This window comes from Dendrobates tinctorius, unplaced genomic scaffold, assembly GCF_039654945.1.
Source record: "Dendrobates tinctorius isolate UK_male_01 unplaced genomic scaffold, ASM3965494v1 ptg000039l, whole genome shotgun sequence".
In the NCBI taxonomy this organism is placed as follows: domain Eukaryota; kingdom Metazoa; phylum Chordata; class Amphibia; order Anura; family Dendrobatidae; genus Dendrobates; species Dendrobates tinctorius.
In genome coordinates, this window is record NW_027361707.1 from 19,621,139 (window position 1) to 19,645,639 (window position 24,501).

The window sequence follows — 24,501 nt, forward strand, 5'->3', positions numbered from 1 at the left end:
GGCGGCCGCACTGATAAGGCAGAGAAGTTAAGGACTTCTTAGAAGAAGAATCGGCTCACCATGTCCTTAACCATAGTGCTCTTCTGATAGAAATTGCATTAGCAGCAGCAAGTGCCGAGCAATTGGCCACATCCAAAGACGCATTGATTACATAGTCTCCGGCCATCGCCATCTGACCTGTGACCTCCGAAATCTCTGCAGGTAGATCCTGCTCCTGCGCGACCTTGTTTAATGTTTCTGACCATGATATCATAGACTTGGCTACCCAAGTTGCTGCGAACGAGGGAGCGAGTGCTGACCCTGACACCTCATATACTGAGCGAGCTAAGCTCTCTATAAGGCGATCCGTGGGATCCTTAATCGAGGAAACCCTAGGGACGGATAGCAGGGTCTTAGTGGCTAGGCGCGAAACTGGAGGATCCACCATCGGGGATTCCATCCATCTTTTACGGAGGTCCGGAGCAAACGGATACCTTATTTAGAGTGCCTTTTGACCTGAGAAACGCCTGTCTGGACGTTCTCTGTGCCGCTGCACTATGTCCTCAAACTCCGGGTGAGAGGAAAAAATTCTGGGCGGGCGCTTCACTCGCTTAAATGCCACTTTATGCCCCGTAGCCGCTGAGGGATCATCCTCAATCCCCAGGGTCTAATTGACGGCTGATTGACGGCTTCTATGAGGCTGTCCACTGTTTCACGTGACCCTGGAGTGTCCAGGTCAAGGGGCTCGTCTGAGTCGCAATCTGAGGTCTGCTCGCTATCAACCACTGGTGACGGGGAGCGAGAAGCAAAGCTTACGGATGCCAAGGCACCAGATGGACTGGGCGACACCGTGTGGATTCGTTTCCTCCGGGTCTGCCTGGAGTGAGAGAGTGAGAGCGGCCCCTGCAGGCCGGAGGCTTTCGTGAGGTGGAGGTTCCCTCTAAGGCCGGCGAGCCATTGTCCCTGCCCCTATCTGGGGCTTGAAGGGACTCTATTGCTCTCGAAAGCGACGCCATGGACTGTGACAGTGATAGGGCCCACTCCGGGGGATTTGACACATTGGTCACGGTCGCAGGGGAGGGCTCCTGGGCGCGTTCGGATTCGCAGGCTTCGCATAATCGCTTGCTCTGCGCCCGCGGAAACGCAGCCCGACAAGAGATGCATGCAGCGTAAAAGAACGTGTGCGTCTTTACCTTTTCGGACATGCTGTATCTGTCCGCTGCTGGGGATGTGGGGAGGAGTTAGCACCTCGATTTCCCTGTAGCGTGGCCTCTTGGGCAGCACTTACCCCAGTCCTGCGCCCCCCGTCCAGCTGTGGGAGCCAGCATGTAAAACCGCTCTAGGGGCGCTGCTTCCGTTCTGCGGCCTAGCCGCGTTCCGAAGCCGGGGCCTAAATTTCTTTGCCGCCAGCGGGCCGCCGGAAGTGACGCCCCAGGGGCGGGACTTCCGGCCGTGGCCTAGCTCTGGCTGAAGCCGCGGCCTCAATTTTTCCCCTACCCGACCCGGGGGTACACAAAAAACATGGTGCCACTAACTGCGTGGCGCCGCCTGCCGGATCCAGCCATCCTCAGCCTTGCCTGGCCGGTGGCCTCCGCCGGCTGGGGGCTCCAGCCCTGAGATCTTCGCAGGAGCCCTCCCAGACCCTCTCCTCACTGATGATCCTCTTCAGCCTGAGCGCAGGTATGTGAGGGGGCCTTGATAAAATAGGCACCCTAGCTCCATCTAACCCCTTCAGGGGGTTAGGAGAGGGACTGTCCGCCACCTTGCAGCACCGCAGTCTTAGCATTGGTGGAGCAGTGGGGGCCGCACGGACTAGTCTTGTGCCTCTGTACAGCCCATGGTTTCAATACCTAGGGGTAATCAGACCTAAGTCCGGCATTGTGTCCCACGACACAGGAGAGGATACGTGGAGGGACACTTGCACGTGCTCACCCGTTGTTGGTTTGGGGAAATCGGACCCTTTCAATAGGATCCATTGCCCCTGTCACATCTTCATGGAAAAAGACGAAAAAAAAAAAAAAAAAAAAAACAGACGTGTGCCTCCATGGACACTAAGCAAAAAACTGATTTCCGCCAGCAATATGGGCGAAGGTGTATACGGCGGAGGAGGAGCTAACCTCTTTTTTTCACTTAGTGTCAGCCTCCTTGTGGCAGAAGCATACACCCACAGTATCTGTGTCCCCCAATGAGGCGAAGGAGAAAATCACATTGTATAAATTATAAAAATTTATTTGCATTTTGCAGTGAGAAATAAGTATTTGATCCCCTACCAACCATTAAGAATTCTGGCTCCTACAGACCAGTTGTCCCTGACATTTTTAGAAAGCTCTTTGGTCTTGCCCATGTCATCTAACTGGTCTGTAGGAGCAATAACTCAATTGGTGGTAGGGGATCAGATACTTATTTCTCACTGCAAAATGCAAATAAATTTATATAATTTATACAATGTAATTTTCTGGATTTTATTTTTTATATTCTCTCAATGTTAAAATTAACCTACCCTTAAAATTATAGACTGTTCATGTCTTTGTCAGTGGGCAAACTTACAAAATCAACAAGGGATCAAATACTTATTTCCCAAACTGTATGTATGCATGTATGTATGTACACTGCTCCAAAAAATAAAGGGAACACTTAAACAACAGAATATAACTCCAAGTAAATCAAACTTCTGTGAAATCAAACTGTTCACTAAGGAAGCAACACTGATTGACAATCAATTTCACATGCTGTTGTGCAAATGGAATAGACAACAGATGGAAATTATTGGCAATTACCAAGACACCCTCAATAAAGGAGTGGTTCTGCAAGTGGGGACCACAAACCACATCTCAGTACCAATACTTTCTGACTGATGTTTTGATCACTTTTGAATGTTGGTTGGGATTCCACACTCGTGGTAGCATGAGACGGACTCTACAACCCACACAAGTAGCTCAGGTAGTGCAGCTCATCCAGGATGGCACATCAATGTGAGCTGTGGCAAGAAGGTTTACCGTGTCTGTCAGCGTAGTGTCCAGAGGCGCTACCAGGAGACAGGCCAGTACACCAGGAGACGTGGAGGAGGCCGTAGGAGGGCAAGAACCCAGTAGCAGGACCGCTACCTCAGCCTTTGTACAAGGAGGAACAGGAGGAGCACTGCCAGAGCCCTGCAAAATGACCTCCTGCAGTCCACAAATGTGCATGCGTCTGCACAAACGGTTAGAAACCGACTCCATGAGGATGGTTTGAGTGCCCGACGTCCACAGATGGGGGTTGTGCTCACAGCCCAACACCGTGCAGGACGCTTGGCATTTGCTACAGAACACCAGGATAGGCAAATTCGCCACTGGCGCCCTGTGCTCTTCACAGATGAAAGCAGGTTCACACTGAGCACATGTGACAGATGAGACAGAGTCTGGAGACACCATGGAGAGCGATCTGCTGCCTGCAACATCCTTCAGAATGACTGGTTTGGCAGTGGGTCAGTAATGGTGTGGGGTGAAACTTCTTTGGAGGGCCGCAGAGCCCTCCATGTGCTCACCAGAGGTAGCCTGACTGCCATTAGGTACTGACATGAGATCCTCAGACCCCTTGTGAGACCATATGCTGGTGCGCTTGGCCCTGGGTTCCTCCTAATGCAGGACAATGCCAGAACTCATGTGACTGGAGTGTGTCAGAAGTTCCTGAAAGATTAAGGCATTGAAGCTATGGACTGGTCCACCCGTTCCCCAGACCTGAATCCAATTGAGCACATCTGGGACATCATATCTCGCTCCATCCACCAACGTCACGTTGCACCACAGACTGTCCAGGAGTTGGCGGATGCTTTAGTCCAGGTCTGGGAGGAGATCCCTCAGGAGACCATCCGTCGCCTCATCAGGAGCATGCCCAGGCATTGTACAGTGGGGAGGTCAAACAGGCACTTGGAGGCCACACACAATACTGAGCATCTTTTCCTTGTCATGAGGCATTTCCACTGAAGTTGGATCAGACTGTAATTTGATTTTCCACGTTGATTTTGAGTATCATTCCAAATCCAGACCTCCATGGGATATTCATTTTGATTTACATTGATAATTGTTATGCTTTATTGTTCTGAACACATTCCACTATGCAATGAATAAAAATTTGCAACTGGAATATTTCATTCAGAGATATCTAGCATGTGGTATTTTAGTGTTTCCTTTATTTTTTTGAGCAGTGTATGTATGTATGTGAAAAGAATAAGTGACTGCCCATCCAACAGTTTTTATGAATTTGAGGATGGTGGGGCTTATTCTTAAATCCCAGTTTTGGGAACCAAGAAAGCTTGTCGGTGCCTGTAGCGTCTCCGCAATGTCAGGTATGGTTAGAACATGGACGGTACAGTACCTTGTAGTATGTCTTGTAGACCAGGATACAGCTTCAGGTAACACTGCTGGAATATATACTCAAATACTATATTTAATTTCATGTCTTTCTTCTCGATTAATGATAGCGATTCATATATGACACGACTGACCGGCCTCTCGTCTGCCTGCAGTTTCTGTAAAGGATAGCAAGTCTTAAAAATCAATTCTCTACTAAAACCATTTCTTGTTATGTACAACCTCCTTACATTGATACATCTCCTCCTTGGTATCTTCCACCAACGAAATGTGTAGCACTAATATATTGTACATAGTCTACCCTGACCAGTAGCACACATAAGAGTCATAGGACTCCAAATCAAATCTAAAAATGCCCGTCAGCCTTTCATCTTTCCTCCGCCACTCAAAAAAAAAAAAAAAATGTTTATATGTGGCTGTTTTTTTTTTGTTTTTTTTTAAAGAAATACTGCTCTCTTTGTCTGATGCAAATTAGAAATATTTTGGTTTCTGCAACCACCAATAGGTGGCTCCACTGCGTATGGATTTCTGGTTTGCACTGCATTCATGAGGAGCGGTGTATGTAATCAAGACCAAAAGTTTTGAGACTGACGCAAATTTATTTATTTATTTTTACAACGTTTGCTGCTTTAATTTTTAAAGTGGCAATTTTCAATTTAAGATGGTTATGAAGAGTGATAATATAGGTATTAGTAAATATTTTTATTTTATTATTGGTTAAAAAAAATATGATATTATTGATTTATTTTTATATAGCGCTATTACATTCCACTGCACTTTGCAGACATTATAATCACTATCCCCATTGGGGGTCACAATCTAAAATTCCCCTTCCATATGTGTTTGGGATGAAACTGGGGAACCCAAAGGAAACCCACGATAACACAAAAAGAACATACAAACTCCAGGCAGATGTTGCGCTTGGTGGGATTTGAATCTAGAACCCCAGCACCGTGATCAGAAGAATTGCATAAAAATGACAAACTCATTCCTTGTCAATAAAATCGCAAAACTCCTACTGCCGCTGAATTTCAGCCCTACCACAAAATTACCCGTTTATATAATTTCAGTAATCTTTTCATTAGCATTGCGGCTTTAAGTCTCCTCATCTCGGCATGCTTAGCATGTCATTATCCGCAAGGAGAAATGATACTTCTTGGATATCGGTCAGACGCCTCTCACACAGCCAAACCAGATCTCACACTTTGCACTGACGAGGGGCAGTACCCTGAAACACAGTGTCTGCAAATTGAGATTCTGGTTTGGCTTTTATCCTAAGTCATGTAACAAGGCTCGTTAAAGGGTCGACATTGACTTTTAGGATTGCTACTTCCAATAGGTGACACTAGAGTTCTAGTCCTCTTCCTCTCTGAAGAGACAATTTGCATATTACCCAGAGGAGCATTGCGGCTTTAAGTTTCCTCATCTCGGCATGCTTAGCATGTCATTCTCCACAAGGAGAAACGATACTTCTTGGACATTAGCTCAGGAGAAAGTGTTAGCAGGGACAAGGCAGCTGATATAACACACTCTGAATGAAAGAGTGATAAGGGTAGACAGTTTGATTTAAAATGAAGCTGGTGTTTAAAATCATTGTTTTCTTCCGTTAATCATCGTTACCTCAAAGGAAACATGTGCAGTCGTTATTGTTTTGCATCAAAAGGGCTTTACAGGCCAGGACATTGAAGTGCAAAAGGACTTTACAGGCCAGGACATTGAAGTGCTTTATAATCCAATAAATGGTTGATTTAGAGGCAATCTTACAAGCAGCAAAGAGCTTGGTAAATTTGCTGTGGAGAAGGTTTCAGGGAGACCAAGAGAGTCCAGCAAGTGCCAGGACCATTTTCTAAAGAGGATTCAGCAATGAGTTCAGTTCAGCACCAATGCGAAGATTGATCAGAAATGGGAAACAAAAACACAGAAATTGTGATAAACTCCAAGCACCGATTAGGCAATACTGTAATGTGGTGTCATCGGTAAGGATTTGTCCCAGAAGCTGATAATCAGCATGCCCAAGTGAATTGGAGAATTCTGCATATAGGGGAGCTGTGGTAAATATAACTTAATAAGGGGGCTCTCATACTATATATAGGTAGCTGAGGGTGCATCATACTGTATAATGGGGAACTGTGGTAAACATACTGTGAATAGGGGGATGTAGGGCCCCATACTGTATATAGGTCACTGGGGGATTTAAATTGCAATCACAATCACTGACCTCAGGGAGACCAGTCAAAGAAAACACTGCGGCAGCCGGCAAAGGCGCTGAATCACAGTGAAATCCAGGGTCCTTCCCAGGAGGAAGATCTGGCTAGTCTCGTGTTTGAGACTCTTAAATGAGGCTCCACGGACTTTATTTGCATATTCGTATTTCCCAGGGAGCAATGCACCTAGGCTTTCACTGTGATTCAGCGCCTTTGCCGGCTGACGCAGTGTTTTCTGTGACTGGTCTCCCTGAGGTCAGTGATTGTTTCATGATGTTGGTCTACTAGGCATTGCTCCCACCTAGCAAGACTCCTACTCCACACTGATGAGGGGCAACACCCCGAACAGCTGTCTGTGGATGGATACCTGGCCTTGGTATTTCCCTTGTCATATCTGTAAACTCGTAAAGAGCTGGATATTGACTTAAAGGGCCACTTAATATGGTGGTAATGGTGGTTTCCGAAAGGAGTCACTCCTTGGCTGGGTCCTTCCTTGGAGGAAGATCTGGCTAGTCCTGTGTTTGAGACTCTTAAATGAGGCTCCACAGACTTTATTTGCATATTTGTATATCGGGGGCATCATACTGCATACACACGGTCAAAATTGTTGGTACCCCTCGTTTAATGATAGAAAAACCCACAATGGTCACAGAAATAACTTGAATCTGACAAAAGTAATAAGAAATCAAAAATCTATGAAAATGAACAAATGAAAGTCAGACATTGCTTTTCAACCATGCTTCCACAGAATTTTTTTTAAAAATAAAACTCAAATAGGCCTGGACAGAAATGATGGTATTGCTGAAAATAATGTGACAAAAGGGACAAGTTAAATCAAGGTATGTCCACTAATTAGCATCACAGGTGTCTACAATCTTGGAATCAGAGGGCTACAGATACTCACTGTGCTGTTTGGTGACATGGTGTGTATCACACTCAACATGGACCAGAGGAAGCGAAGGAAAGAGTTGTCTCAGGAGATGAGAAAGAAAATTATAGACAAACATGTTAAAGGTAAAAATTATAAGACCATCTCCAAGCAGCTTGATGTTCCTGTGACTACAGTTGCACATATTATTCAGAAATTTAAGCTTCATGAGACTGTAGCCAACCTCCCTGGACGTGGCCACAGGAGGAGAATTAATGACAAATCAAAGAGATGGATAATACGAATGGTAACAAAAGAGCCCAGAAAAACTTCTAAACAGATTAAAGGTGAACTTCAAGCTCAAGGAACATCAGTGTCAGAGCGCACCATCCATCGTTGTATGAGCCAAAGTGGACTTCATGGGAGAAAACCAAGGAGGACACCATTGTTGAAAAAAAAATCATAAAAACGCCATACTGGAGTTTGCCAAACTATATGTTGACTTGCCACAAAGATTCTTGGAGAATATCCTATGGACAGATGAGACGGAAATGGAACTTATTGCCAAGGTACATCAGCTCTATGTTCACAGATAGAAAAATGAAGCATATCAAGAAAAGAACACTGTTCCTACTGTGAAACATGGAGGAGGCTCTGTTATGTTTTGGGACTACTTTCCTGCATCTGGCACAGGGTGTCTAGAATCTGTGCAGGGTACAATGAAATCTCAAGACTATCAAGGGATTCTAGAGAAAGGTGCTGCCCAGTGTCGTCAGAAAGCTTGCTCTCAGTCGCAAGTCATGGGTCTTGCAACGGGATAATTACCCAAAACACAGCTAAAAACACCCAAGAATGGCTAAAAGGAAAACATTGCACTATTCTGAAGTGGCCTTAAATGAGCCCTGACCTAAATCCTATTGAGTATCTTTGGAAAGAGCTGAAATATGCCGTCTGGAAAAGGCAACCTTCAAACACGAAACAACTGGAGCAGTTTGCTCTTGAGAAGGCCAAAATACACGTCGAGAGGTGCAGAAGTCTCATTGACAGATATAGGAATCGTTTGATTGCCTCGAAAAGTTTCTGCACAGGTCTATTTCAAGAGTTTTATTTTTTTTTTTACATTCTGTGGAAGCATGGTTGAAAAGCAATGTCTGACCTTCATTTGTTCATTTTCATAGATATTTAATTTATTATTATTTTTGGCAGATTCAAGTTATTTCTGTGGCCATTATGAGCTTTTCTGTTATTAAACGAGGGGTACCAACAACTTTGATCATGTGTGTGTATATGGGAGCTATGGCACAATCATACCATATATAGGGAGCTCTTAAGCTTTTATACTGTATATAGGGAGTTGTGGGGCCATCATACTGTATATGGGGGCGGAATGGGAGGACCTCTGGAGCACCCCCGGTGGATCGGCAGGGGTAAGAAGAGGCATATATAGTGTTTATTTGATCACATTTTCAGTTGTTTTTACTTTTTTATTGTAGAAGTTGGTTAATCATCTTAATTCTTAAAAACAAACCCAAAATACAGAAATATTAAATCTTACCAGAGACTCGGATTCCGAGAGAATTGTAAGATCTTGCAGTCCATGTAGAAATGGAAATCGATCTGTAATAGTTAGACAGATCTGAACTTTTTCTTGGGCAAAGATCAGCGGATCTTTTTCAGTATCAGCCGTACTGTGGATGCCGTACCGATATTTTCCCTCTGTGTATTCTGTGGGGAAAATCCCAAACGAGTGTTAATATGAATTTGACTGAAACAATTTCAGATTGTATAAACAGTGTCCTTTTTAAGACCTCCTTAGATGCTCAAGGGGGTTGTCTCGCCTTTGGCACCTGAACCAAATTTTAGAACAGGAGATCCACGATCACCCGTTACAACTGGTGCCTGACCGCAGTGACAGGACGAGGTGGCAGCATATGCGCACGCTCTCCCTCTAGTCACTGCTATGCCAGTTCCGAACACAACCAACTTGCTAGTGCTTTTTTCGAATTAACCTGCGGTACGGAATTAACATCCTCAGCATGATCATGTTTTGTGTTGCTATTGGCATTTGCAATGCATACGGTAAAATCTACAGCAAAATTTTCCATTTTTTGCTACAGATTGTCTTCAAATTTGCGGCCACAATATTTTTGTTCTATATAGATGCACCCTAATATAATTCTAATTCCCAGGACCCCAGCAGTGGCAATGCTATGTAATTGGTTGTCTGGCATCACCATCAGAAGGTGAGCAGTGTCAATGATGCAGAGTCTGCCAATACCTGCCATGACATATGCACAATTGGCATTGTATTCTAATAGGACAGGTGTATGATACCTGCCGATATGTCTAACGGGATGCGCACAGTCTGCAGGAATTGTACACCTGTCCTATTGGAGTAGATTGACGAATGGGAATTCATCATGGCAGGTATTTGTAGACACTAGATCACCTGCATTACATACCTCCAGATTTGGAAGCGAGTGGTCCAAGTGTAAGGAAGTGCACAAGAAAGAAGAAGACAGTTGAAGTTGATGTCAAGTTGAGTAATGTGAACACTGCCATCTGCTGGTCAAAGGCAAAAGTGAAAGTAAAGAAAGAATTACAGTAGTAAGAACTTGATAGTGGGAACCCAAGTTCCCGTAGCAGGAGTTTAAAGATGACACCAGGTCAGGTGATGCCTGTGTCACAGTTACGGATTAAGAAAGGCCTGGGCGAGAAGGGTCCGTTTGCGCCAGAACCTGTACCAGGATAGGTTGTGCGACTGTTAAGTGGGCTTACAGCCACCATCACTGCTGAAGAGTCCGGTCAGATGCCAGAGAAGGCCTGAGCTGTGGGGAATTTACACACCAGTAGAAGTCTGTGAATAAAGCTAGTTGACGTCTGTAAGCAGTGCCAGTAGAAGTCTGTGAGCAACGCCATAAAGACCGTGACCAAATCCGAACCAGGCTCGAGAGACGATCCGACTGTAGCAAAGGACCATTCTTGTGGGACGTTACTTCCAGCGTACATGTACGATACAGGATGTGGGCTGGGGCTGTGATTCAGGGAACAGAGATGGCCAGGGTGACAAGCACACTGTATACCCAGTGACTTGCATATCTAGGACTTGTGGCCTAGCAGGAAATACCAGTGACCCCCACTAGGGCCAGTGTAATGATCAGACGTGTTTATAGACACTTTTATAGGTTGTCCTTTTTTTTGTTAATTAAATAAATAGTGTTGATTAAGTACAACTGTTTCCTCAATGTTGCATCCAAGGAACTTGCTTAAACAAGCAGGACCGGTTTTAGACAAATTGGGGATTTGGGCTGTGTGAGGGTTTATTTTTTTGCGCTCCAAGCTGTCGTTTATACTGATACCATTTCGGGGTAGATATAATATTTTGACCACCTCTTATTGCATTTTAATGCAATGTTGTGACAACCAAAAAAATGTAACGCAATCGTTTTGCTTCCATTTTTTTGTTACACCATTTACCAATCGGGTTATCTGCTTTATAATTTGATATATCGGGATTTCATGAACACAGCGATACTGAAGATGTGTATTTAAAAAAAAAAAAAGAAGTTTTAATTAATGCCATTATCATCAGTGTAGCTCCTTCTTTAGGCGCTGTGGGCCCCCAAGGGGGAGGGGACAAATAAGCAATTGCCCACTTATCTCCCCCTTAACACTGGCCCTGGATTCAAGAGACCCCTTTAAATTCTGCAGATCCTTCCCAGATTTTCCCTGAATGGGATGGATCATGAAGTAGCGATATACCAAGTCGTAATAGGATGGGAATACCCCCTTAGTTTATATGGCTAGATAAAGCAGTTACAGATGATGTAACTGTAAGGAGGTGGCAGGGAAACTCACGTGCCTCCTCTCCCCTGGACACTGTTCACACGATTACTTGCGGCACCTCATTGCTATAACGTGTAATGTAATGTTTATGTACTGTGATATCATGTATCTGCTATGTACTGTGTATATGTTTAGGATTAGGTATAGAAGTTAGCATAGAGTAATAGCGGGGTTAGAATAGAGGGGGGTACTTTAGAGACAGAGCATAGGATGGATAATAGTGTCAGTATAGGTACAGGCAGCATAGGGGTTAAGCAGATGGGAGGATTACAGAGCAGCACATAGTAGGGGGTATAGGATAGACACTTCCTGGTTCTGTCAGATGCCCGGGCACCTTGCCCAAGGGCAGGATGTGTAAACAAAGTATTACAGGCCATGGAGATAAAGCTGCTTCAGTAAGGGGTCCCAGGTTGAGAATCGTGCAGGCAGTCACCAGCTTAGAAAGAATTGTTCCAAGGAAGGATCCGAAGCTAGCGGCTGGGATTAGGAGGCAGCTGAGTCGGTGAGCCCGTTGCCCTATAACTCGCAGCCGAACCAGGGAAACGATATTAAGCTGGTGTGCCTAGAGCATGAGTGGGACAGAGATTGTCCAAAAGAGGGACAGGGATTGTCCCAATAGTGGGTCACAGACTGAACAAGAGGGAGACAAAGGCTGCAAGGATATAGACAGAGTTGACAGGAAGAACCGAGTCTGCCCGGAGGGCAGGGAAAGATAAGAAGATGTCTCTGTGTTTAACTTGTGCTGCCTGTGAGATGAATATGCCGTTGTTTAGTAAAGTTCATCTGTTGGAAAAAGATCCTGTCTCTGAAGTGATTTGCGGAGCTCATGAATGAGGAGCCTATAATAGAAAACTAGGCACTCAACTTATGAAGAAATTTTGTTGATTTTTTATTGCAGTCCAAAAAAAAGTTTTGTCTTGAATATGATAGACAAGCAGTGGTATACTGCGTCTGTGAAACTGGCATGCAGACACACTGAGACCCTCGATCCTCTGATCCTGGGGTTAACCATTAGTACCCCCACAAGCTCACATATACCGAGACGCATCCTGCATGTTTCACTAAGATTCCTTGAATCCACATACGTTTAATCAGTCTGTAATTGATAAAGGCCGGATGTGGCCGAAACGTTTTTTTTGGACTGCAATAAAAAATCAACAAAATTTCTTCATAAGTTGAGTGACTAGTTTTCTATTATATGCTATACGGTGTGGAATCCTACCACGGCACCTTCTTGGGTAGTGCACATGGTTTTTCTCTATGAATGAGGAGCCGACATGACAGCAGCCGAGAGGCCTCTGACAATAACTGACCGAACCGGAGGACTGAGACGTCGCTTATCTCCCCATGTACAAGGTGCCGGGGTGCTCACTGACTGTGACTTTGTGAACTCGCCCACGACTACCACCACGTGCCACCTTGTTACATAACCTACCTGCATGAACGGGCTTTAGATCTGGATACTTTTTCAAAAAGGATTTTTGGAACAAGAAATCAAAGAACTCTTCTGGACTGATGCCCTTTTCCTCTAAACAGCAGAGGCTCTCATATACCACTCGATGGTCAGACCTACAGTCTCCTTGTAGCTCCTGCAACAAAAAGAAGAAAATAATATTTGACTTTAAACTGAAAAATAGCTCAAACTTACTAGACGTCTATACAGTAATCAGCCAAAACAATAAAACTGATGTAAAGTGAATGACATTGGTTATTTTATCATAATAGCGCCACTCATTGAGTGAGAAATACAGGGCACCATGTGATCCGTATCTGCCATGGTGTTATTCTTATAAAGTCCAGTTGTATTGTAGTGCATTGTATAGACGATCAATCCATCGCAGGGTCAAGTCACCTAAAAGGACTAATAAAAAGTGCAAAAACTTAAAAATATTTGGTTGTTTTTTTTCACTTTTTTATTAGTCCTTTTAGGTACTTGGACTTACGATCGATTTAACCTGCACGTTTAAGTTTAAAATCACCCCTGTCCCCAAACGGAATTAAAACATGGATAAAACATTTTTGCTATTCCCACATGGTATAATTGCTCACAGTAATAAAATATAAAAAAAATTTATACCACACAGAAAATGACAAAATGGAAACAATAATTAATTTAAAACACAAGCATTGGTATTTTTATGGCTAACTCATTTTCCCCCCAAAAATGCAAGAAAAACAAACAATCAGCCAATCAACAACTGCTCCAAAATGGTATCAGTAAAACCATCAGGTAGAAACCAAATGGGATTTTTTAAATTTATATTTTAATTTTTAAAGGGAACCCGTCATGAGAGAAAAAAAAATGCTATTAAGCTTCAGATAAGGGGTTAATATGCAGGTTAATGGTGTTCTGAAGCTGCTCAGTGTCAGCACTGAGAGCCCCACTGCCGGGAGGAAATTGGCATTTTTCCCCCTGCACTCCGTCAACACCCCGGTTTTCAGTCAGAGGGATAGGCCCGCGCAGCTTCAGTCACTGCTCAGTACACAGTGAGCGGCAGCTATAACCGCGCCCCAGCACTGACTGACAGCCGGCTTTGTACTAATGCACTACTGCTGAGCTGGCTGTCAGTTAGTGCTGGGGTGCGGTTACAGCGGCCGCTCACCATGTACTGAGCACGGTGACAGAAGCCGTGCCGGTACTCTTCTATGACTGCAAGTCTGAGGCCACCAGAGGGAATAAAGTTCATTTCCTCCTGGCAGTGGGGCTCTCAGTGCCAGCACTGAGCAGCTTCACAACACTATTAACCTGCAGACTCCATATCTGCAAGTTAATAGCATTTGTTTTTTACATGACTTAAGCTTGCTATCGCCTGTAATCTTATTAACATGGAGAATCATCTGAATTTTTTCACATAGTAAACCCCATAAAAACACAAAAAGCAATGACGGAAATATTTGCTTTTATTTCCACACCATTTTACTGCACCTGGAACTTTTTCCTCATTTTACAGAACATTTTAAGTTAAAATACACAGCGTTATTCAAAAATACACTTTTTCACACACAAAAACATGGATTTTTGTGGTACTCACCGTAAAATCCTTTTCTCCAAGATGCTCATTGGGGGGACACAGGACTGGGTGTATGCTACTGCTGCCCGGAGGCTGACACGAAGTCTATGAAAAAAAGGTTAGCTCCTCCTCCGCAGTATACACCATCGTCCAGGTTGCCGGCAAGACCAGTTTGGTGTAAAAGCAGTAGGAGATAAAAAAAAAAAAACAGATAAAATCAACCCTAATGCAGGTAACATCATGTCTAGAAAACCCACCTACTATCATAAATACATATTAAACAAAAAAGGAGCCAATTGGCTAACGGTGGTTGCTGTGTCCCCCAATGAGCTTCCCGGAAAAAGGATTTTACGGTGAGTACCACAAAAATTCATATTTCTCCTTCGCCTCATTGGGGGACACAGGACTGTGGGACGTCCTAAAGCAGTCCCTGGGTGGGAAGTCGACTCACCGGTCCAAGCTTTACACACTTCCTGTCTAAAGGTGCGCCACCGCTGCTTGGAGAATCCTTCTACCCAGGCTCGCGTCTGCTGAAGCCTGAGTATGGACATTGTAGTGCTTGGAGAATGTGTGCAAACTGGACCAGGTTGCCGCCTTGCAGACCTGTTCCGCTGATGCATGGTGCCGAAGAGCTCGAGCAGTGCCCACGCCCGAGTGGAGTGTGCTCTGATCCCTGCTGGAACAGGTGTGCCTCTGATGCGGTAAGACTCATGAAGAGTCAAACGAATCCACCTGGCTATGGTCGATCTTGAGGCAGCGAGTCCCTTCCTGCAACCCTCGGGGAGCACGAACAGCGTGTCTGTCTGACGAAAGGATGCCATCCGTGACACGTACCTCCTGAGGTGTTATGGATGAGTCACCGAAGGAGGAAAAAAACAAAAATAATAGCTAAGTCCAGAAAACCAGAGAAGTTGGCAGCTATCGGATTGCAGACCCCTGAACCTATCCACAACAACTAGCAGTAGCCGTGGGGGGTTCCTAAGGTGCCCTAGACCCCTCGATCACAGCTGGAGAACTAAATTAGCCTAAAGACAGAAAGGGGAAATCTAAACTGCCCCAGAGCAGACCCCAAAGCAATAGGCAGCCCCCAACATATAATGACTGTGAAGCAAGATGAAAAACACTAACACAGATAGAAAGATAGGTTGAGCAAATGATGGGGCCCAAGCTAACTAAATAAAACAGGATAGAAAAGCTGCTGTCAGCAATCTGCAAAAACCCTATCCAAAAATGTACCAACAGACTGATAGGAAAAACAGGCTCTGAAGTTGCTAGGCTTCAAAAAGACTATATCAGCACTCAGGTATATTCTGAAGACAGAGCCAGAGATCAACAGATCAGAGACAAAAATGGAATTCAGCTCACCCCCGACCGGGGATGGCTGAACTCCAAAAAACAAGGCAAGCAAAACCAGAACTAAAGTGTACAAAAAGCAGAGCAAAACTTAGCTTTGAGAAGCAGAAATCAGACTGGTCTCCAAGAATCCAGCAGGAAAATCACCAGCAAGGCAGCAGGGCGTCTTATATCCAGTCATCAGTTCCTGTGACCCAGTCATCATCTACCTGCTCAGCTGTTTGGTAATCAGCCTCACTACCTTCCTTCGCCAGAAGAGGGAGTTCATCAGACCTCACTGGTGAAGGGAAAAATGAACTCACAACACTGAGGGCTCTCACCAGGTCCAACGTATGAAGAGCCTTTTCTACACGGTGTACGGGTGCTGGGCAAAAAGAGGGTAAGAGAATGTCGTCATTAATGTGAAACGAGGAAACGACCTTCGGCAGAAAAGTGGGAGCTGGCCTGAGAACCACCTTATCCTTGTGAAAAATCAGGAACGGAGCTCGGCAAGATAGAGCCGCCAGCTCCAAGACCCGTCTGATTGATGTTATAGCTACGAGGAACACCACCTTCCAGGAAAGGTATGTCAAAGAGACATCCTGTAGTGGCTCAAATGGAGATTCCTGCAGAACACTTAGGACCAGGTTAAGCTCCCAGGCTTCCAGAGGAGCCCTATAGGGAGGTACCAAGTGGGAGACCCCCTGGATAAAGGTCTTTATCTGCAGATTGGTAGCGATCCTGCACTGAAACAGGACAGATAAGGCAGATATCTGTCTTCTGAGGGAACTTGGAGCTAGCCCCGAGTCTAGGCCACTCTGGAGGAAAATTAAGATGTTGGGAATGGAGAATCTCAGCAGGGAATAACCGCGGTCCTTACATCATGCAAAGAAAACCTTCCAGGTGTAGTGGTAGATATGTGTTGAGGCGGGCTTCCGGGCGCTAACCATTGTAGCGACCACATTCTGGCAAAACCCAGCCTGGGTCAGAATCCAAGGTTCAACGGCCACGCCGTCAAACACAGGGCCCCTGAGATCTGGTGGCAGATTGGGCCCTGGGAGAGCAGGTCTGGGCGCTCTGGCAGCCGCCAGGAGATGTCGGCGAGTAGCTGCACTAGGTCTGCGTACCACGCCCGACGAGGCCAATCTGGGGCAATCAAAATTACTGGGACCCTCTCTGCCTTGACCTTCCTGATGACCTTCGGAAGTAGTGGCAGCAGGGGAAATAGGTACGGGAGGCGAAACTGATTCTATGGTAGAACCAACGCTTCCACGGCGATTGCTTGTGGGTTTCGGGATCGAGCGACAAACGTGGGCACTTTGGAATTTACCCTGGAGGTCATCAGGTCCACATCCGGAGTACCCCATCATCGGGAAATCTGCCGGAAGACCTCGGGGTGTAGTGACCATTCCCCGGACGCAAGACCCTGCCGGCCGAGGAAGTCTGCCGCCCAGTTCTCTACGCCCGGGATGTGTACTGCCGAGATCACCGAGTGGTTTCCCTGGGCCCAGCTGAGGACGTGCTCCACCTCATGCATGGCCGCTCTTCTGCGGGTGCCCCCCTGATGATGTATGTAAGCCACGGCCGTGGCATTGTCCGATTGAATCCAGACGGGGCAGCCCGTTAGAAGATGGTGGAAATGCTGCAAGGCCAGCCGGATTGCTCGTCTCTCTAGAAGGGTGATCGGGGGGCATGATTCCCACGGTGACCAATGTCCCTGAGCGGTATGGTAGCGAAAAAACGCTCCCCAGCCAAGGAGAATGGCGTCGGTTGTGACCACCAGCCAATGGTCCGGGGGAAAAGGCTACCCCTGAAGAAGGGAGGAACTCCTCGTTCACCACCTGAGTGCTTGTCTGACCTACACTGACAACCGGCACCGGTGGTCGAGAGTAAACGGGTTCTTGTCCCAAGTTGCCAAGAGGGCGTGCTGCAGGGGATGAAGATGGAGTTGGGCAAATGGAATTGCTTCCATTGCTGCCACCATTTTCCCTAAGACCCTCATGCAAAAACGAATGGTACGAGGGACTGGTTGGCAAAGTACCTGGTCTCCCTGCCGGAGGGCTAGGGCCTTGCCTGTGGGAGAATTACCAACCCTTGGGAGGTGTCGAAGATCATCCCTAGAAAGGAAATCCTCTGAGCTGGAACAGGGGATGATTTCTTCAGGTTGACCAACCACCCTAAGCAGGAAAGAGTATCCAGTGTGATGTTGACGCTCTCCTCGCATGCTTCAAATGACGGGCCCTTGACCAAGAGGTCGTCTAAGGCTAGTTTCACACTAGCGTTTGTGAGCGCAGCGACGGCCTGTGCACGGCCGCCGCTAAGCCCCGCCCCTGCCACGCCTCCGCCGGTAGCTCCGCCTACCGGCGCATGACGCTGCATGCGCCCTGCGTCCCCTATCTTTATCACTGGGGGCGCAGGCCGTGCGCAGTATGCGTTTGGCGGCGCATGCGCCTTTTTGACGGTGTGCACACCGTCAAAAAGGCGCATGCGCCGCCAAACGCATACTGCGCACAGCCTGCGCCCCCAGTGATAAAGATAGGGGACGCAGGGCGCATGCAGCGTCATGCGCCGGTAGGCGGAGCTACCGGCGGAGGCGCGGCAGGGGGCGGGGCTTAGCGGCGGCCGTGCGCAGGCCGTCGCTGCGCTCACAAACGCTAGTGTGAAACTAGCCTAAGTAAGACAAGGCGACTATACTCCGGGAGTGCAGGATGGCCATGACGACCGCCATGACCTTTGTGAATACTCTGGGGGCGGTGGCTATCCCGAAGGGCAGGGCTGCGAACTGGAAATGTAGGCAGTTTATAGCGAAGCGCAAAAATCTTTGATGCGGAGGGAAAATGGGGATGTGCAGGTAGGCGTCTTGAATGTCGATAGAGGCCAAATACTCTCCCCGTCCTATGGCAGATATGACAGAGTGGAGAGATTCCATCCGGAAATGTCTGATCCTGACAAGTCTGTTCAGGAGCTTCAGGTCAAGGATGTGCCTGATAGTCCGTCCCATCCATTTTGGGGACCGTGAACAGGTTGGAATAGAAGTCCTGAAATCTTTTGTTTTCCAGTATGGGAACAACAACACTGTTGTGCTGGAGCAATTCGATGGCCTTGAATAAAGCCCTTACCCGGGTATCTATTTTGGGAGGACGAGAAAGAAAAAAAATATCTGGGGGGGTGCTTGACAAACTCTAAGCTCTCTTACCCATGTGTCGTGTACGACAGTGAGCCAGATGTGGCGAAACCAGAGTAGGCGACCGCCTACCCTGCTGGTGTCGCCTGGACATTGCCTCGAGTCATTTGGCTGAAGATCTTTGGGATCTAGGTCCCCTTGATCTGGGCTGATGGGTTCACATCCCCCCCAACGGGATGGCTCTATATGAGATCTGACGATCTCTGTCCTGGTTGTGACTACCTGAAGCGGCAGATTTGGCCGCTGCAGCCCACCCGGGGTTGCGAAAAGACCGAAAACGTGTCTGAAGCTGGTGACGAAAAGGCTGCTTAACCCTTTGCTGAGGGAGAAAACTGCTCTTCCCCCCGTGGAGTCAGAGATGAGCTGATCTAACTTCTCACCGAATAGGCGGCCGCTCTGATAAGGTAAAGAAGTTAAGGATTTCTTGGAGGTTGAGTCTGCCCGCCATGTCCTCAACCACAGAGCCCTCCTAATGGAAATTGCATTCGCGGCAGCCCACTTTTTACGGAGATCTGGAGCCAACGGGTATCTTGCCTCAAGCACCTTCTGGCCTGCGAAACGCTTGTCTGGCCATTCCCTGTGTTGTTGCACCATGTCCTCAAACTCTGGGTGAGTGCAAAATACCCTATGAGGCCGCTTGACTCGCTTAAATACCACCTTGTGGCCTGAGGCCAAGGTGGATTCATCGTCAATCCCCAGGGAATGGTTAACGGCCTCGATGAGGCGGTCAACTGTTTCCTGGTAACCCGGAGAATCCAAGTCAAGGGGCTCGTCCGAGTCGTAATCCAAGCTTTGATCGTCAACGACCACTGGTGAAGGTGAGCGAGAGGCAGAACTCATGGATGCCGAGGCACCAGACGGACTGGGAGATGCCGTGTGGGTTCGTTTCCCCCGCGTCTGCCTAGAGAGAGAGTGGCCCCTGCAGGCCGGAGGCTCCTGTGAAGTGGAGGATCCCTTCAAAACAGGCGAGCCGCTGTCCATGCCCCTGTCTGGGGCTCAAAGGGACTCAGTTGCTCTTGTAAGTAACATAGTAACATAGTTATTAAGGTTGAAGGAAGACTTTAAGTCCATCTAGTTCAACCCATATCCTATCCTAACTTGCCCTAACATGTTGATCCAGAGGAAGGCAAAAAAAAAACCCATGTGGCAAACAGTAAGCTTCACATTGTGGAAAAAAATTCCTTCCCGACTCCACATACAGCAATCAGACTAGCTCCCTGGATCAACGCAATATTAAGGAAACTAGTGTATATACCCTGTAATATTATACTTTTCAAGAACGGCATCCAGTCCCTTCTTAAATTTTATTAGGGAATCACTCATTACAACATCATATGGCAGAGAATTCCATAGTCTCACTGCTCTTACAGTAAAGAATCCACGTCTATCAGTATGCTTAAACCTTCTTTCCTCCAGACGTAGAGGATGCCCCCTTGTCCCCGTCACAGGTCTAAGAGTAAAAAGATCATTAGAAAGGTCTTTGTATTGTCCCCGCATATATTTATACATTGTAATAATAGACGCCATGGACTGCGACAGAGAGAGCCCATTCCGGCTAGGCACACTGGGCTTGGTCACAGGGGAAGGCTCCTGGGCACGTTCGGAATCGTAGGCTTCACATATTTGTTTGCCTTGTGCTTGTGGGAAAGCGGACCGACAGGAGGTGCATGCAGCAAATTAGACCGTGTGCGTCTTAGTCTTTCTGGACATGGTGGCCCTGCTAGGTGATATGTCTGCAGGGGGGGATAAGCAAAAACGCTTAGCTTCTGGAAAAGAAGCCAACAAACAGGGGTTGGCACTCCTCCTACGGGGGTAGCACTTACCCCACTCCTGTGTCCCCAGTCCTGTGTCCCCTTAGGCGTCCAGGCTGACGAAAAGCTGCTCCCTTTTCAAAAAGGTGCTCCTCGTCGTGTGGGTGGGTCCGCCGGAAGAAGATGCGACCGCCGGTGACGTCAAGGGGGCGAGGCTTCTTCCCGCGGCCTAGCACTGGCTGAAGGTGGGGATTAAATTTCCGGCGCCCACCCGAGGCCACGGGGCGGGCCCACCGGAAGCAGACGCGTCGTGGGGGGCGGGACTTCCACCCGCGGCCTAGTGCCGGCTGTGTCCGGGGACTAAATCTTCGGTGCCCACCCGGGTACGAGGGCGGGACCGCCGGAAGCAGGGGTCTGGGCCAGGTATGGCGCTGCAGACCGCCACAAGCTCTGGGAGCGCCTGCTGGCGCCCGTACTAGCGGAAAAGCCCGGGAGTGTGGCCAGAAAGAGGGGCCACCAGCCGACTGCCACGGGGACCTCCAGAAGCCCTCCCAGCCCACCACCTTCTGCGCCTCACCCCTGGATGCTACAGCTGACAGCCTCAGGTTAGGGGGGGGAAGGGGGGCTGCATAAAAACAAGGATGGTGCAGGCACCCTAACTCCATCTTCCCTCCGAGGGATGAGGAGAGGGACTGTCCGCCTCCTTCCACCACCGCAGTCCTTGCATTTTTGGTGCAGCGGGGGCTGCACGGACTGTACCTGTGCCTCTGTACAGCCTAGGGTTTCTCTACCTCAGGGTGGTCAGGGCTGAGTCCGGCATCATGTCCCATGTTGCGGGAAAGGATACGTGGAGGCGACACTCCACGTGCTTGCCCGTTGATGGTTTGGGGAGATTGGACCCGTCGCCCCTGTCTCATCTTCATGGAAAGGAGGAAAAAAAAAAAGTCTGGGAAAAGACCAGACGTGTGCCTCCTACGGACACTAAGCATGAACTGGTCTCGCCGGCAACCAGGGTGAGGGTGTATACTGCGGAGGAGGAGCTAACCTTTTTTTCATTCACGTAGTGTCAGCCTCTGGGCGGCAGTAGCATACACCCACAGTCCTGTGTCCCCCAATGAGGCAAAGGAGAAAATAAACCCTTAAACGGCTAAGTGGATTTTTTATTTTTTTTTGCTTGTGAGAAAAAGTACTCACTGATAAAAATCTGATCCAGCACACTGATGGATTGGTTCATTTTTTTCATGAACGAGAAATAAAAGTAAAAAAAATGGATGTTTTAATGAGGCTCAAAAAGGAATTTCAGTATGAACAATGACCTCCATTCATTGACAGTAAACAGCGAACCTAATAGTAGTTAGCAATATAAACATAAAACACAATATAAAGCTGATGGAAGAAACGCTACGGCCGCAGGCGGCATCTTACTGTGGACGTATTGTGAAACGCGTAGGGAAGACGCCGGCATAAGAGGGTCCTTGTGCAAAAACACTATACGTCTTTGATAGAAGCTGTCTGCTTCTTTGGAGGCAGAAGTGGCCCCAGGATGCACCAATGGTGAGATGTCCGCCCCTCGGAAAACACGTTCTATTTATCACATTTGTCGATAATAAATCATTACTCTTACCAGCGACTCCTCTCTGCTCAGGATTTTGGCGTCCTTCAGTTCTTTCAGGAAGTGAAAGCTATCAGTTATTGCTAGACAAATGGGGACCTTTGACTTGGCATAAAACCACTGGATGTCCGCCGTGGCTACATTGTCCGGGACCTGGCTGCATTCTGTGGAGAGGACCATGTTAGGTTAGGAGCTGTAGACATAATTATGTGTTTAAATTAGAGTTATTTGCCAAGCCTCATTTTCTTTAGTTGACAGCCACACTGTCCCGTTCCTGCCCTCACTTGTCTATGCTTGCAAAGTCTCATTTTTAGAGAAGTTGGAGAAATTAAAAAAAAAAAAAAAAAAAAAAAGATTCAAATATTTGTTTTTATTGTACATGTACCTGTCATGTCAGGTGACTTTTTAGAATAAGCTGTACTGTGTATGTGCATGAGGAATAACACTAATTCTGGCCATTATATGACTTGTATCCTGCATTTTTAACCTGTTTTTCCTTGTGTATTCTCTGGGCCCGATTTATTAAATGAGTTGTCCACTAATCGGACAACCCCTTCTCAATCATTGTTTGTCCCAGTAAAATAACACTTATAATAACCCATGGAGCCAGCAACGTTCTGGCAGTGTCAATATCGTCTCTCCCGGAGCTTGTGTGACATTATTACGTCACGTGATCCCTGCTGCCAATCAGTGCTGGCTTCACTCTTTTCTCTTTCGGTCATATCACATACATCAGGAGAAGTGAGAAAGCAGCAGATTTCACTTCCTCTGGATGAACGTAATTTGTCCGAACTCCGAAGGCAGGGACAGTGAAGTGGCACTTAAGCCCTAGGAAAGACAATGTTGACACTGCTGGAACTTTGCTGGCTCTAAAGGCTAATATAAATGCCCCGTTACACTAAACGATGCACCAGCGATCCCAACAATGATACGACCTTGTCAGGATCGCTGGTGCATCGCTACATGATCGGTGGTCTGCTGCCAAACAGGCAGCTTCACCAGCGATCAGCACCAGCGAGGAAGCTGGTCTCTAAGGTAAATATCGGGTTACTAAGCGTCGCTTAGTTACCCGATGTGTACCTTAGCAACCTGCGTACTCGCGCCGGGAGTTGCCAGAATGCAGGTTTCTAAGGTACACATCGGGTAACTAAGTGACGCGCGCCACTTAGTTACCCGATAGTTACCTTGGTTACCAGCGATGCGCGCTGGCCAGCGGGAGAGCAACGATCAAAAAACGGCCCAGGCCGATATTGCACGATCAGCGATACCTGGCGGGGGGGGGCGGTCGCTGATCCCCGTCACACACAGCGATCTCGCTGGTGAGATTGCTGTGTGTGACGGGGCCTTAAGTGTTATCTTAGGCCTCTTTCACACTTCCGTTTTTTACAATCAGTCAAAATCCGCCAGGTTTTGAAAAAAACGGATCCGCAATTTTTTTTTTGCGGATCCGTTTTTTTTCCCCATTGACTTCCATTATTGGCGGATTTTGACGGATTGCCGTCTGTTGCATCCGTTTTTGTGAGGATTCTCTCTCTCTCTCCCCCTCTCCTTTCCTGGCCAGCGGTTCCTTTACATTTCCTCATTTTGCGGATCCGTCAAAAAACGGATCCTGTGGCATCTGTTCACATCAGTCAATAACGGATCCGCATCTCCCCCTTTTTGGCGGATTGTAACTGACACAAAAAACTGAAGTGTGAAAGAGGCCTTGCTGGGACCAAACATATAGATTGAAAAAGGGGTTGTCCGAGTAGTGTACAACCCCTTTAAGACTAGCTTTTTGCACACCAGTCTCAAGGAAATAACTACTGGAGTAAAATGCTCTTAATTCATTAGTTCATTGAAAGGCACATGACGCTTGAATAAGTTAAGTGCATCTTACAACTCTGCCAAAAAGAACACACTTCTGGCATAAATTACCGAATTGGAAAAAAATGTTTATCATCTTGCTAGGCGGGTTTCACCATACCACATCCAAGTTCCATCCACTTTGGCAAAGCTGTCACTGACTGGCGTAAAAACAGCAAATTTCACAAAACTTTTGTGCAACATTTTAAGAATTTTCTTGCCAGAATTCTGGCAAAAACATCTCTATGCCTTGGGCCCTTAGTCTCTAATTGTCAGTTGTCTCTGAGCTGGTGGGTGCAGACTAGCTACTATCATGTCTTTTGTACTCAAGACATTAGAAGAAAAATTATTTCACCCAATGTCTCTGGAGCTCACCTTTAGAAGCAACAGCAGGGTGAAGGATATTATAGAGCAGGACTAAGTAGTGTATCCCTGTACCCAGCTCTGGGCTCAGAAAAAATAATTCTGTGTGTCTCACTCTATAGCTTCTCTTCTCTTCGATTACTTATCTGAGCCCTTA

General features: G+C 47.0%; 1 protein-coding gene across 5 annotated transcripts in view; it reads right to left on the reverse strand.

Annotated features, from left to right (window-relative positions):
- The window catches only part of LOC141088456 (uncharacterized), an 87,197-nt gene that overhangs the window by 53,212 nt on the left and 9,484 nt on the right, over positions 1-24,501 (reverse strand). For all 5 annotated transcript variants that reach the window (XM_073574540.1, XM_073574537.1, XM_073574539.1 and 2 more), the window contains exons 3-6: positions 22,149-22,300; positions 12,682-12,835; positions 8,956-9,125; positions 4,333-4,486 (exon numbers count right to left, since the gene is read on the reverse strand). In XM_073574540.1, coding sequence (XP_073430641.1) covers positions 4,333-4,486; positions 8,956-9,125; positions 12,682-12,835; positions 22,149-22,300 — 630 coding nt within the window. The remainder of the gene's footprint in view (positions 1-4,332; positions 4,487-8,955; positions 9,126-12,681; positions 12,836-22,148; positions 22,301-24,501) is intronic.